This window comes from Mastomys coucha, unplaced genomic scaffold, assembly GCF_008632895.1.
Source record: "Mastomys coucha isolate ucsf_1 unplaced genomic scaffold, UCSF_Mcou_1 pScaffold23, whole genome shotgun sequence".
In the NCBI taxonomy this organism is placed as follows: domain Eukaryota; kingdom Metazoa; phylum Chordata; class Mammalia; order Rodentia; family Muridae; genus Mastomys; species Mastomys coucha.
The window spans coordinates 36,323,151-36,338,933 of record NW_022196906.1 but is presented as its reverse complement, the minus strand read 5'-3'; the positions used below and the strand labels follow the sequence as shown (position 1 = coordinate 36,338,933).

The window sequence follows — 15,783 nt, the reverse complement described above, 5'->3', positions numbered from 1 at the left end:
GTATTGATTCCTGCTCCTCTGTATTCAAAAGTATCCAGGAAACAAGATTTCTCTTAATATCTCTACATGTAGAGGCTGTAGAGGCTACAGTCACAAGAAGCAAAAATGTCTCTGTTTACCTGATGTCCACCTAGCCGCCCATCCATCTCCACTACTTTCCCATCAATCCACTTCTCTAGCCACTTGCCTAGTGGCTCACCCATCCAGTAGCCCTCTCTCTAGCCACTCCATCTCCATGTACCCTTCTACCCACCCATCCATCCAATCATGTGTTATTCTTATCAATCCATCTATTCACATGCCTACATCTGTCTATGCAGTAGCCCAACTCACCTGTCCATCCAGTTTATCTTTCTAAAGAACAATGTAATAGACCCATTGAACCCCAGCTACTCTTCAGATAGCAACGATGTCGATTCTCATAGTATTCTAGCTGACCATGAGAATACTATGGTGGCAGAAATAGACATAGGTGTAATGTCGATACAGTGCAGCACATGTAATACACATGGTACAGGGTATTGTGGAAACATGGGCAGTGTCAGACAAAATGATTGCAGATCTGTAAGAGCTCTTTGCACCATTTAAGAAGATCTCTCTTCCTTGGATAGAAAGCATGCTCTGCATAGTTGGCTGCCAGACATATCTCTTGCCTCAGCTTCAATTTTTAATCTATATAGAAAAGCCAGTTTCATCTGGTCTGAAGTTCCCATGCCCTCTGCTCCCTCCCACTGAGTACTGAACCTCTGACTTGCCCTAAGGCAAGCTCATGTTTGAAGATGACCTGCCTGGGCATCGTTGCCTTGTGCACTCTGTGAAGTCTTCCATGCTGGAATAACAAATAAGTGCTATGGAGCTAAGTGGGTATTAAACTGGATAGGAAAGGATGTAGTCCTGGAGCCCCTCCCCCATGACTTCTGAGATTGTTCCTTCTCCCTTGTGGGAGGGTCAAAACAAGACTACTTACCATCTGTGTGAGACTCTGTCTCTTCATCTCTCACCTCTTGACTTCCCAGATTCTCTTCCCCCCCCACCACTTCTTTCCTTTCATTCAAGCGCTGAAGAGTTCAGTGACTATGAACTGCAACGTGAGTTCTCAGTGGCAGCCTCACATCTGAGTCCTGGGAATGAACAGCGTGGTGATGGACAGCATTGGCTGGCAGCGCTGTGGGCATGGTCCAGTGCCAGCTGTGTTCAATGTTCTCACTTTCGCTGCATGCTTTTCCTCTTGAGTTATGTGTTTGGGTTTCATATGCAGGACAAATTCAATATTCACACAGGACTTGTGCATTTTTATGTGCCCCTGGACGTCTATCAATCTAATGAGATCGGGATTTGGCCTGGGTTATAAGCAAGGGACTCTGTCCCATAGTGCTGGCTTATTAAATCATCATTTCACAAACAAAATTATCACAGAGCATCTATCTACCTTTTGGTCCAAATCTCCTCTATTCAGAGACATTTCACTCTCATTTATTGGAAGCCTGGAGATATAGAGACTGGAAATGATACTGAGTAAATGCTCTTATAATGTATGCAAGCTTGAGCTAGTGCCAAGGTGCTGGAGGATTTAGGGCTTGTTTTAAGGGCTGATGCATACAGCCTACTGGGAATATCAAGACGTTTATTATCTCCTTTTAGGTGCAAATCTCAACAGGTAGGAGGCATAATTGCTTGTTGATACATGTTTGTGTTGGACAAATATAGCAAGAACTGTTCCTAAGGTACTCCTGCCTTCTGCTGGGGTTAAGCTTGGACAACTCGTAGGATATTCAGGAGTCTGTGTGTGTGTGTGTGTGTGTGTGTGTTTAGATAATTTACTTAGGGAAATGATTTTAAAGATTAAATGTCTACCAAATAAATGGGAGTGAATATTTATTAAAAATTAGTACATGCCTTAAAACCATTCTCCTCCATGACCTGGCCTTCCTCCTGACCTAGACTTGGTCAGAAAGTTCTCTTCAGGAGATAAAGAGAGAGAAATACTAGACTTGGGCAGGTCCTGGAGCCGGAGAGAAGACAACACGCAAGGGTTTGAGTTCAGCTTAAGCAGCATCTATAGGATTTATGAAGCTTTGAAAGCAGCACAGACGAGGTCAGTCTTTTCTAGAATGTTCCCAGGGAGCTGGGATTTATGTCTGCTTCCTGATTTGTGCTGTTGACCTTTTGGGGGTACACGCTGCACATACTGTTGATTAAATGAACAAATTAGCAAGCAAACAACTGATTGCTGTGTTCTGTGGCTATCAGCCGGGTCTGCTTTTGGAATGCCCTTGCTCATATTCTTGAAAAGGAAGTGGCTCCTGTGGGTCAGAGACTTTGCCACAGATGAAGCCAATGTGTCTGTGCTTGAATGTGAGCTCGCTCACCAGCTGGGTGTTAACAATGCCAGCAGCTCAAAGCTGGATTCAGACCCCCCTCCCCTCAGCTCAGAGTCTTGGCTGAGTTGCTGAGTGATGCTGAATGAATTATTCAACTGCTCTTAAGCCTCAGTTTCCCTGATTGTCAAATGAGGGCGACAATTGGTAATCCCTAGCTAAGTGGGTTCACAAGTGCCTTGAGAAGGCATGACCAAAGCAAAGCCTTTGTCCTGGTACCTGGCACAGAGGGGAAGCACTCAGTAAGTGTTGGCTCTGATGTCCTTATTCCCAGGACAGTTCCTTCGTCGAGGGGAAGTGTTTTGGGATGACCTGAACTGTACCATCAAGTGCCGCTGTCTGGATTTCAACAATGAGATCTACTGTCAGGAGGCCTCCTGTAGCCCCTACGAGGTGTGCGAACCCAAGGGCCGGTTCTTCTACTGCAGCCCAGTGGAGACCAGTACCTGTGTGGTGTTTGGGGAGCCACACTACCATACCTTTGATGGCTTCCTCTTCCACTTCCAAGGCTCTTGTGCTTACCTGTTGGCCCGACAGTGTCTACAAACCTCCAGCCTCCCCTTCTTCAGTGTAGAGGCCAAGAACGAGCACCGGGGGGGCTCTGCTGTCTCGTGGGTGAAGGAGCTCTCTGTCGAGGTCAATGGCTACAAGATTCTCATTCCTAAAGGAAGCTATGGGAAAGTCAAGGTAAGACCCTCTCCAAACTTCATGGGGAGATGGAGAGGGGTCAGAGATGCTTCAGCCTGGGAAAACCTCCCTCTGTTTATTGTTTTGTCTGTCTCTCTATAAAATTCAAAACAGTTAGATGTGCTTCCTGCCTGGAAGATGCTTTAATAAACCAAAGTTTATATGTGCAAAAGTGAGCTTCATAGTGAGACCATATTTAAAAATAAAAAAGTATGCTCACATTCTTAGTTCCTTCACTGGTGGACACTGCTTATACTTGTATATGTATACACATAGAAACAGGTATGTGTCTTTCAGAAGTCCCGGGAACAGAATGACAAGCTTAGTTTCTCATAGACTTGGTTTGCAATAATTAAAGTCATACAGTCATGGCCAGGCTACAGTGTTCCTACCCCAAATTCAGTACAGCCTTGGGTGTCATCTCCTTCCTGTTTGTCCAAGAGCCTCTGTTTCATCCACAGAGAAACTTTCACATTGGTTGGCCTCCAACAGGTATGGCTGTAGAGTAGCTTTCATGATATCCTTAGCGAGTTCTTCCTGTATGGGAAGATCCCATGAAAGCTTTACTCAAATGCCACTCTACAGAAAACCTCCACTTCACCCCAAGCTCTGCTGGTCTGTTTAGCATATGCAAATGACTCCTGTCACAGGGGTGTTGACTAAAGAGGAAGCCAGAAGCTCCTAGTAATTACTCAATTGGTGGAGGCCTTAATTTTCATAATGTTAATGAAGACCTTCTTGTAACCATGTAGTTATCCAGGCAATCATAACTTGGAGACCACAAGGGGTGATTGTAGTACTCCATGTAATCCTTAATCCTGGTGCATGGTCATTAAATAGAGTATCAACCAGAACTAATAAAATCCGTGTTGTAGTTTTAATTGCCAAAGCATGTCCAACAAAAGGCAAAACCAGGGAAGTAATTCTACTTTTTTTTTTCTTTTTGGCTCTTCCATTCCCAAGTCTGTGCAGTTCATCAGCTTTATAATTAGGAAAGTGAGCTATGACCATGGATGAAATGCCAATGTTCTCGTTATTTGGTTAGTCTCTCTAGGGACAGGTTCATATATCAGCAAAGGATTCTAGTACAGAAGTTTGGAGTTTTTCCATTGGACATTTATATAGCGCCACACAGAGCCACCAAGCATCATCTTTCTCCTTGTGGATAGACACATTCCCTGCTAAATTTTTTTTTCACCAGTTTTCCCAACTTGCTTGCATTGTAAAAGAATAAAGAAGGTGTGTCCGATACCAGTGGCTGAGAAGAAAGTGCCATGCTTCGTCCCTGTTTTCCATTTTGATTAAAATTCTTTCTTGCTCGTGCTCAGACTTTTCCTTCTTTTTTCTTTCTTTCTTTTTTTTTTTTAAATGAAAGAAAGGACACTGTCGTCTCTTTCAGGCCCAGCAGCTCTGCTAATTTTGCATGGCTCTGTTCCACCGTCCAGGCGTAGGGCATGGATTCCTCAATTTTCTGTAGCGACAGGGAGATGTGGATGTGAATATAAATGCCTCAGAGAGAAAAGGTTATGTGACTCCAACTGCAAGCTAACAACGGCGTCCTTTTCCCTTTGCCAAATGGTTTCCAGTGCCTCTGAATACACCTGCTATGCTAGGCAAGGGTGGCTAGATGAAGGCAGAGCCCTGACCCAGGGTGATGTGGGGACAGTGGGGGGAGAAGCCCAGGAAACAGGAAGGAGCCCAAGACTTCTGTGAAGCAGCTGACTTCCCAGCCATATTGTGCCAAGCCTGGAATGGCCTATGAAGTGTCCTTGTATATCGCAGGCCCCCTTTCTCCAACCCTGTCTCCAGTTGCTGCATTAGCAGCAACATTCTTTCAATGAGGGTTTTCTCTGTTGAATCCATTCTCAAATGATAAAATAAACAATTCTGGTTACATGTGCTAATGAAGCTTAACGAAAACCAGCTTAGCTAAGCATCCATACCCAGCAAATGTTTCTTAGTGACTATAGGTTTCCATGTTCCTCCCCTACATGAACTGGAATGGGTTAGCGTACTTCAGAGGGATGGGCAGGCCATGAGGTATGGGCAGGCCATCTAGCCCACAGAGGACGGAAATCTTTGACTCTGGAGTGGGACCTGCCATGCTGTCAGGGTGGACTCTAGCTTCATTTTCCTTGTCTGTCAAGTGAGAGAAGTTGTGTCCCTAGATTGGACTCCTAGACTATAGCCTGACTTGGTTGCCTACACTCATAGCTCATACAGGCAGCTAGAATCATTGGCAAAAGATGGATTTGGACCTCAGCAGGTTTCAGTCACCAGATCCATCCTCAAATAAAGTAAGGAGAACATGATACGAAGAACCTAAGGTTTCATAAATATTAAATAGAACAAACAGATGTGTCTTACCCAGCACAGAGCCTGGCACACAGTAGGCATTCGGCACATGCTGGTTCCCCACTGTCATGTCCAAGACCCACATTTTGTGATTCATCTTTTCTCCCCTCACCCTGTCCCCATACACATCCTGAGAGAGATCTCTTGCCCAGGAAAATGCCTAGAACACAAGGAGAGGAAAAGCAAAGAGTTGTGCCTGTTGCTAGGGAATGGAACGAAATGTAGGAATGAGCCAATGAATCATGTGTCAGGGTATTGTTCTCTAGGAGGTCCTGCTTTGAGCCTTAGGGGAACATAAGCACAGTGACTAACTGTGGCAAGAGTAAAGAAAGTGCCATGTACTCTTATGTCAGAAGAAAAGCTCTCCAACTGTAAATTATGGGCAGCTGTAATGGTGTTATCCAGAAGGCAATGAGAACAGAGACAGGAGACTCTGTGGGGTTCAGGGGTACAGGGACTGGAGAAAAATCTAGAGGCTGGTGGTTTCTGCTGATGACTTTGTGTCCTTGCTAGGAGCAGGAACTTAGGTTTTCACCTAAGGAGGGAAGGAAACATCCAGAAATAGATATGCTTAGAACCTGAAATTATACGCATCTTGGAGAAGATTTACTTTTCCATACCTCAGATGGACAAGAGATAATTTCTGTACTCTGCCAGTCTGACCTTCCTTACAGAATGGCTTTCTACACACCTGTTGGTTTAACTCTACCTAAAAGACAGAGACAAATGACCCAATCCCTTGCCTTTTCCATTTTTAACTACAGGGCAGTTTCTTTCTCAGGCCTGTTCAGGCCCCTACAGTCTGAAGGTTTATACCCTAACCATTCATACACTGATGTTCTACTAGTAAATTCTCATGGGGGTGTGTTAGAAGACGGAATGTGGGAGAACCAGTTAGGTGATGAGGGAAGAACCCTTGTGAATATGATTAGCTCACTATGGAAGGCCATAGGAAGCTAATTTGCCCATTCTATCACGTGAATGTACATCTACGGACCAGAAAGCTGGCATTTACAAACACTAATCTGTTGGCATTCCTATATTGGGTTCCTCAGCTTCTTAAATATTCTGTGATTTACAAATATCGTATTGCAACTCAAGTATGGCTAAGACAGAACACTGGTACCAGGAATGCTACTATGATAAATACATTTAAAATGTAGTAGTGGCTTTGAAACTAGGTGATGAGCAGAAGGTGTCACTTAGTTCTGAGATACAGACAAGTCAAAGCCTACATCACTGTGAGTAGACCATTAAGGGTAATCCTGTTGAGGGTCAGCTTTCAATCATATGTGTGGCATGTACTTCAGTAAACCTTGAGATTAGTATCATTTCCAATTTAGAATATAATGACCATGTAGAAGGTAAGATTCCTGTCCTTTCATATGCCCAAAAGTGGTATGAGTCTAGGTCAGCCTGGAAAGTTGATATGCATTTAAAGTCAAGCCCACTGAGGACTCTTGTAGTATTAATCAGTCTACCTCAGCTCTTGAACATGTGTGTCTTCAGAAGCTAAGCACCATAAGTGTGAAGATAAAACTTGATTCTCTGTTAGAAGCATTCCAAACCACCTGTTCACATTCTCTAGATAGCTGGGATTCACTCTTGATTTTTCTCTGCAGTTCTTATTCAATCCTAGGAGAGACTTCGCTGCAAGGGACAATTGAACAAGCTGCACAACTTGTCCCTCCCACTTGGTGTCTGGTTTTCGTCTTTTATCCCTAGCTTCGCTTGGGCCTTGGCAGCAGCTGCCTGTCTGGGCCCCTTTGCTTCTTATCTTGACTTAGTTTAGCAAGTCCTTCCTTCCTTCCTTCGAGCTAGGATGAGCCTCCTAAAATGCAAATCTGCCCATGTTGTTGTAGGGGCTCTCTCCCTAGAGAAGAAATTCAGCTCTTTTTGTGTTGTCTTGTCTTTAACATGGCTTAAAGGCCCTTCAAGGTCTGTTCTCAAAGTGGGAGCCAGAGTGGTTCTTTGAAAGTAGAAGTCAGAGCCTATGGGTCCTTTGCTTTAAATACCCTCTATGGATCAACATTTTGCTCAGAGCTAAAGCCAAAGTCCTATCTTGTTCTGGCTGCTACCCTGCCTAAGACCAGCTTTTGCTTGCTCAGCTCAGCCACATGGAGACCCTGATGTCTATAGCACCCAGAAAAACCTCCATCATAGGGCCTGCATATCCCTCCCTGGAATCCCTCAGCTCAAGGCTTCTTCCTCTCTTAAATGTTAACCTTCCCATGCATCTGTGCCCTGAGCATTCACTTATAGATATAAACTTTCTTTCTGAACACTGGAATCTTCACTCATGAAACATTAGATATGAGATGCCTTTTGTTTCACCACGGTTAGTCTCTAGCTAAACTCTAGGTTCCATCAGCAGGGGATTTTGACCAATTCACTTGTCGGTAACCCTCAACTCTTAGAACACTGCTTGACACTACAGAAGCCCCAGGATTTGGCTTGTGTCTTCAGCTTCATCTTTGGCTGCTTGTTCCTGAGTATTCCATGGCTTCCCCCCATTCCACACAGTTACCTCTAATCCTCCGCCTTTATTTTTTTTGTCCTGGAATTCTCTGCTCAACACCCACCCTGGGGCCTTTCTCTGGCAACTTGAGTTTATCTTTGAAGACTCAAGTCAGATTTAACTGCCTCTAAAAACCTGGTATGAGTCCCTGAGGCTGGGTTAAGTGTTCACTCCATCCTCCCATCGCACCCATTGATTCATATTTAGAACTGACAACTATAAATATCTGTTTGTGTTCCTCCTCTTTAGTAGGCTGAAAGCTCCTTGAGGAGCAGGGGTGAATATTATATTTTTAACCCTAAACTTCTCAGGTCCTGGCATAGTGCTCGGTACTTATCAAATATTCAGATTTACTGGTGTTGAATGATTGAATGAAGGTAGTCACAGTATAATGTGCTTAGAGTGAGGAGGCTTAGGGTGGCCTCCAAGATCAACTTGGAGCATACTAAAGTTAGTACAACCATGTTTCATCTGGTAGGAGGGTCAGTGGGTGCAACGGGCAGAGAGGGGATGCTGGATAACACACATGATAGCCTAGAGTTAATGGAGCATCAGAGAAATCAAAAGGGAAATCAAGGTGATCCACCTCTCAGTCAAAAGCTTGAAGTCAGCCTAGAGGCAGGTGAGAAGGGTGCCAGCCAGCCAGTCCCCAGACGCATGCACTAGCACTGTCAGAGCTATTGGGCTCAAATGCCCAATGCACTCTGGCCCACAGCCTGCCATTACCTAAATATCTCCCCCAGACATTTGCCACAGTAAGAGGTAAGGCCATGGAAGCCTGAAAACTTGGGGGTGACCATTCTCTCCTAAATAGTTGCTCTATTTAGCCTTGCCAACTTGTGCTGGGGCACATGCATTGCCACCTGCTCACCTGCCTTTTACTGTTACTGTTGGCAGGTTAATGACCTAGTGACTTCTCTACCCGTCACCTTAGAGTTGGGGGCGGTGAAAATCTACCAGAGTGGCATGTCTACTGCCGTGGAAACAGATTTTGGGCTATTAGTGACATTTGACGGCCAGCACTACGCCTCCATTTCCATCCCAGGCTCTTACATAAACTCCACCTGTGGGCTATGTGGGAACTACAACAAAAATCCACTGGATGACTTCCTCCGCCCCGATGGCAGGCCTGCCATGTCGGTGCTGGATCTAGGCGAGAGCTGGCGAGTCTACCATGCTGACTGGAAGTGTGGCTCTGGCTGCGTAGACAATTGTACTCAGTGTGATGCAGCCACCGAGGCCCTCTACTTTGGTTCTGACTACTGTGGCTTCCTCAACAAGACAGACGGACCCCTCTGGGAGTGCGGCACTGTTGTGGATGCCACGGCTTTTGTGCACAGCTGTGTGTACGACCTGTGCAGCGTGAGGGACAACGGCACGCTCCTCTGCCAAGCCATTCAAGCCTATGCTTTGGTGTGCCAATCCCTGGGCATCCCAATTGGAGACTGGAGAATCCAAACTGGGTGTGGTAAGCTGATGTGCCATCCTATGAAAGATGTCTCCCATGCTGGGGGCAAGGGATAGGATCTCAAGCTTCCTCTTCCAGACCCTGTTAAGAATCAAGGTCCAAGAGTAAGGGTAGTGTGTTGAAATGTCCCAAATTATATAGAATGAACTGTCCAAATTATATAGAATGAACTGCGAAGCGAACTTTCCTTGACCCTACCCAATGTCGTACCCAGGAAACAACATGCCACCGATGAACTTAATGCATCTAGGTACAGGAAAAACTTGACTAGGGGACCTCCATTTTGGGAATAGCAGCCCAAAGCTGAGCCAGGGAGAGTTGCTGCCACCATTGGAGTGGCTGTTGAGGAAGTACAGAGGCTAGCCTAGGGGCCAGAGTCTGCCTGGGGGTATGTATGGCTTTCCTCCCAGGCAGAGGCTTCTGTTATGGCTCTTGGTTCCTTAACTTTTGTGTCATTTGTTGTGCAGCATCTCATCTAATCTGGTGAGAGAAAGGACTGTGGACAGGAAACGTAGACCATCAATGAGGAAGCTTTTTTAGGTAGCCAGGCGTGGTTAGGAAACACCTGACTTTCACTTGTGGGAGTACCAGGTTCTTTTACGACGGGCATTTGGACAAAGCTTTTCCACACTGTTTAGTTGTCTGTTTCTTTCCACTCCACTATCCTATTTAAATCTCCCCTTTCCTACTTATATAGAAGCACAGGAATAACTTGTCTCTTTCTTGGTCCTTGGTTCCCTTCCCATGAGTGAGATTACAGGCAGCTGTGCTCCATCTCCCCTTCACGTGAGTAAATAGACAGTTGCTGTCTGTGCCTTTGAGAGGCTGCGGAGGTGAGATTTAAAAGTTTCTCTGAATTCCAAGGCCAGAAGGAGCCTCCCTCCACAAAAGTGGGTTGGATTCACATAAATCACCATGTGTCAGATTCAAATCTCAGCATTTTGGTCACGGGAACCAAGGGATGGTGTATCTTCCCTTGCAGTGCGACTGACTGACCAACCTCTATTATTCCCAGGGCAGCCATCTCACAATGCACGTTCAAGTTGAATATGGCTTCACTTTGAGCCTTATACAATCCAAGAGCAGTGAAATTGGCCAAGTAAATTTTTATGAATGGTCGTATGATTTTCCTAGGTTCTCATCTTCTTGTTACCTCCCCTCACCCTCTCGCTCTCTCTCTTTCTGGCATGAATTATATTTAATTCACAGCTGGTTTACTAGGCTTATGCCTGGTGAATTCAACTAGACTCAAACATTTATATAGACCTGAAGAGTCTTAAATAAGAGAAGCAAGCTTCTAAGGCACGGAAGGCCTTCAGAAGGCAGACTGCTCCCAGCCAGCCTCCCAGAGGAGCAGGCATACAGTCTCTGCAGATCGCTCAGCTTCTTTCTCATTTTTAATGTCCCAGGAATTCATTTCCACAGTCTGCCTCGGTCACACTCAGATATTTTAAGTGCCTTCTTGTTTGAAATTTCATGTCTTCAAATTGCTCCTCTAATGGGTACAATTTTCATTTCTCCTGAAAGTTTTATTTCTTTCTAAGAATGGGCTATGCTCTTTAAAACTCAAGGCATCTCCCATGTCCTTGGTGGAGGATTTGAAAACATCTCTGTGACCGTGGATCACTAAGTAATAACTATTGAGGAATAGGGTTAATCTGGCAAAGACAGACAACCTCAAGGTGAATGTCAGGGAGTTAAAGCTTAAGTAAGCTCTGACCACCACAGCATACAGAGAAAGGAACAGAGTCAATCCTTACAGGTGTCCCCTCCATTCTCTTCCTCAGTAAGTGGCCACCTGACCTTCATCTGGGGACTGAATGATGTGGGAGGAGCGTTTTTTTATTCTCCCAGCCACTGTGCTGGTTGGATTCCAATCTACTCACCTGTGACTGAGCTGTCTTCCTTTCTCCGCACCAGTGTCTACCGTGCGGTGCCCAAGCTTCAGCCATTACTCTGTATGTACCAGTAGCTGTCCCGACACCTGCTCAGATCTGACGGCCTCTCAGAACTGTGCCACGCCATGCACGGAAGGTTGCGAGTGCAACGAGGGCTTTGTCCTCAGCACCAGCCAGTGTGTCCCCTTGCACAAGTGCGGCTGTGACTTCGATGGCCACTACTATACCATGGGGGAGTTCTTCTGGGCCACAGCCAATTGTACAGTGCAGTGCTTATGCGAAGAGGGAGGGGACGTCTACTGCTTCAACAAGACCTGCCGGAGTGGGGAGGTGTGTGCCGTGGAGGACGGTTATCAGGGATGCTTCCCCAAGCGGGAGACGGTGTGCCTGCTCAGCCAGAACCAGGTGCTACACACATTTGATGGCGCCGCCTATGCATTCCCATCTGAGTTATCATACACCCTACTCAAGACCTGCCCTGAGCGTCCCGAGTACTTGGAAATTGACATCAACAAGAAGAAGCCTGACGCAGGGCCTGCTTGGCTCCGGGGTGTTCGGATCCTTGTGGCTGACCAAGAGGTCAAGATAGGAGGCGTTGGGGCTTTGGAAGTCAAGGTAAGATTCCTTGCTTCCTTCGATGGAGTGACAGAACGTGCCCTTTTCATCTGACTTGGCGTTCTTCCTCAGGCTGTGAGTTGATTCTTAAAAAGACCATGGATCCCATATGGTGGCATTATTTAAGAAAAAAAAATGATTAACCCAAAATGAGACTCTACCAGGTGGAGAAATGGAGCCAGGTTGGAATTCTCTGAAATAGATAGCATGAAATTCACGGCCCATAAGAACCAATCTTCACAAAAGGCTATGTGCCAAGCTAAGTCTTTCTTCTGACATAAGTTGTAGCATCGCCTTTATCACAGAGCTATTGAAACCAAGGCACAGAAGTGTTAAGAAACTTCCTCTAGGGACACACAGCTTCAAAGTGGGATTTAAGTGCGAGTAGGCTGGCGGCGGTCATGTATGTTCTTCATGCTTAAGGTCCCTTCTGCAGGCAGAAGGAAGTTCATTGTCACAATGCAGGGGTGCATGCCGTGCTGCCTCATATCCCTCTGACATGGGCTAATATACCCATGATCAGGTGGCCAGGCTCATTGATTCTGGAAGGAATCTTGGGAGTCACCTAGAGCAGTGTTTGAACAATGGGGCTAGGTGAGGGTTCCGAGGCTGATTTGGCAGAGATGACGTGGTGCCAGGAAAGGACTCTCTTTTCTTTCAGTCGAAGGGGAATTGAGAGGCGTTTGCAAGACAAAATCATCTCAAGGAGATTACAGGATGCATGTCCACAGAAGGAAAAGGCTGTGTTCTCAGCCCCATTAGTAAATTGACAGAGATTAATCTAGTAAAGAAATAGCAGAGGTATAGAGGTGGGTGGGCATCTAGACATTAGCTCTCCTATGTACCCCAAGGGTCTGGGGAACAAGAAAATTAAAAATTGATGGCAGAAGGAACCAGAAAGGTGTGGAGGAAGGGCACTATCTGGGGAGCAGTGCCGAAGGGAGATTGGCAGCAGGGGAAATACCGTCCCTCAGCTCAGGTCACTCAGGGGGTTTGTGTGGGACAAGCTTAACGTCTGGGGCACACCAAAATAATAGCAAAATGGGCACTTCAAGAGAAAGAAACAAGCTTGTGAATAAACCATTGGTGTTAGTGTGTAGTTTACATATACCATCAGCTCCTGAGTGTTTTCAAGGAGCTGGCCCTGGCACAGAGCTGGTCCTACCCAGCCTCGGAAGCACGAGGTCTCTACGGGTCTCTGCCCCTGACATCAGTGCTTTTGATTTTTCAGCTAAACGGTCAAGATGTGGAATTACCCTTTTTCCACCCTTCGGGGAGGCTGGAGATTCATAGAAACAAAAACAGCACAACTGTGGAGTCTAAGGGCGTGGTATCCGTCCAGTACTCCGATGTGGGACTTCTGTACATCCGGCTGTCCACCATGTACTTCAACTGTACTGGGGGCCTGTGTGGCTTCTTTAATGCCAATGCCAGTGATGAGTTCTGCCTTCCTAATGGCAAGTGCACGGACAACCTGGCGGTGTTCTTGGAGAGTTGGACGACATTTGAGGAAATCTGCAATGGCGAATGTGGGGACCTGCTGAAGGCCTGCAACAATGACTCCGAGCTGCTCAAATTCTACCGGAGCCGCTCCCGGTGTGGTATCATCAACGACCCCTCTAATAGCTCCTTCCTGGAGTGCCACGGGGTAGTCAATGTCACCGCCTACTACCGCACCTGCCTGTTTCGCCTGTGCCAGAGTGGAGGCAATGAGTCAGAGCTGTGTGATTCTGTGGCCCGCTATGCCAGTGCTTGCAAGAATGCAGATGTGGAGGTGGGCCCCTGGAGGACCTATGACTTCTGCCGTAAGTTAGGGCTGCATCAAGGGTCGGCTAAGGCTGGGGAAGTACCTTCTAACATGATTTCCTAGGCAGGACTTATCACCTTAGTGGGACTGAGCCCAGCAGAGTCTGATGGCTTGATTTTGGTCTTATTACCAAAACTAGGCTGTTTCTTACCTTAATTTTCACTTCAGTGTGTGTGTGTGTGTGTGTGTGTGTGTGTGTGTGTGTGTGTGTGTGTGTAGGTGTCATTGGAAGATAGAGAACATCCAATGCTTTGGGCTATGTTACAGGCCATTGTGAGCTTCCTAATACCTATGTGTTGGTAACCAAACTCGGGTCCTCCGCAAGCGCAGTGCATGCTCTTAATAGGTGAGCCATATATCCATCCCCTCCAACCTTATCTTTTGAGTCTGTGTCTCCTACTTCATCTAACACTCACTGACTGACTAGACTCACTGATCAAAGAACTCCAGGGATCCACCTGTCTCTCAGTGCTGGAGTTATAGATACTCAGGCTTTTTAAAATATGGGGATCTGAACTGAGGCCTTAAAGTTTGTGTGTCAGGCACTTCATCAACTGAGCTACCTCCCAAGTCCCTTCTGTTCACTCCTAAACACACAGCATCTTTTCATTGTAGAGCAGTGAGCCATCTCATTGACTGGTGGTTTTATCTAACAGAAAGCACAAACACCAGGGTAAAGGAGCAGAAACCTTTGTGAAGACTTCATGGGTACCTTTCCCTTGGGCAAAGAAGAACCCCATTCATTTTGGTAGGGTTGGGGAGCTTTTCAGGGTGTTAGAGATTAGCATTTCTCCCTAGAGCAAGCCTGACAATGGCTATTAAGATAGTCCCATGTACCTGGCTCTTCATTTTGTCCCCAGAGTATGTGATCCCTCTCAGCAGGGCAGTGGTGATACTAGGAGTCATTAGAATAACTCCTGAGCAGACAAGATACCCGACACCCAGCTTATCAGAAGCAGCAGAAGGGGAAAGGAGAGGCTGAGAGTGTGGCACCATGCAGCAGAGTAAGAACGGCTCAACTACCTCACTTTATCTCACTAAGAACTTTGCCCTAAACTAGGAAGACACCAAGTTCTGAGTCTGTGTATCTCTCTGACACAGCCCACCCTAAGTTTTATCATTTAAAAATGTTTTTAAAATAGTTTCAAAGTTACACAAAAATTCTGAGCACTCCTATGTAGTCATTACCCAGATTAAGTCTGTTGTATACGGTCTACCCCTTTGTTTCCTCTCCACACATCTATCCCTTAGTGTTCTTTGCCCTTTAAAATAGAATGGCTTTCTATTTAGACTTCGAGTCACTCATGTGGAACCTCAAGTGTGCACTGCATTCAGCTTCCTGCACAAGCTCCACATGCAGACTAAGGCTATATCCAGCCTGCCCCCTTGTGGGTGAGGCACATGCTTGTGTTTAGGCCAAGGCATGGATGGAATGTCTGTAAATTTCCTGTGTGTTTTCCTCTTACAACCGAACAGCAAAGTGTGGTGAGGTTTTTATCATGCATTTCTGCTTTTGTCTATCAAGTCTTTGCCTGGTTCAGAACCTACTGTCAATTTTGGTTTGTATTAAATCTTATGCACTGTGGTTACTGACTCACAGATTTCAGGTCTAAATGTTGTTCTGCTTGCTCTACCAGTTTGGGATCGCCATCCCACTGTAGGCAAGAGCCCTTCTCCCAGTTTCCCCCACCTGTCTCTCAGTGGAGTCACTAATCTGCTCATACCTTCTGTCTGTCTCACTGTATCTCATAAATATGGACATGGTCCAATATTTCTCATGTCATCTAAAAAGTATTTTTGGTGTTAAACTTGTTTCATGTTTGGCCTGTGGAAACCTTCAAACTCATCCCCCATCCTTTGCCATGTCTCCCTTTTGCTTTTCAGCACTCTCTTACTTTCTGATCAAACAAGATGGTCACATTTATCTGTGAATTCTCTCCTCCCTGGGTGGCATTCAGCCTTTACATTAAGGGGCCCTACTTCCTTTTGGTGAGGGGTTTTGTGGAGGTCAACATCTAGGCACCAGTTACCTAGTGCTCTTGGGGGTATTATTGTTT

The 15,783-nt window shown here is 45.9% G+C and overlaps 1 protein-coding gene across 1 annotated transcript in view; it reads left to right on the top strand.

Annotated features, from left to right (window-relative positions):
• Tecta (tectorin alpha) overlaps window positions 1–15,783 on the top strand; it is a 66,680-nt gene that overhangs the window by 11,473 nt on the left and 39,424 nt on the right. Inside the window, exons 6-9 of the mRNA XM_031345124.1 lie at window positions 2,653–3,065; window positions 8,836–9,406; window positions 11,327–11,919; window positions 13,151–13,724. Of these exons, the coding sequence (XP_031200984.1) occupies window positions 2,653–3,065; window positions 8,836–9,406; window positions 11,327–11,919; window positions 13,151–13,724 (2,151 nt within the window). The remainder of the gene's footprint in view (window positions 1–2,652; window positions 3,066–8,835; window positions 9,407–11,326; window positions 11,920–13,150; window positions 13,725–15,783) is intronic.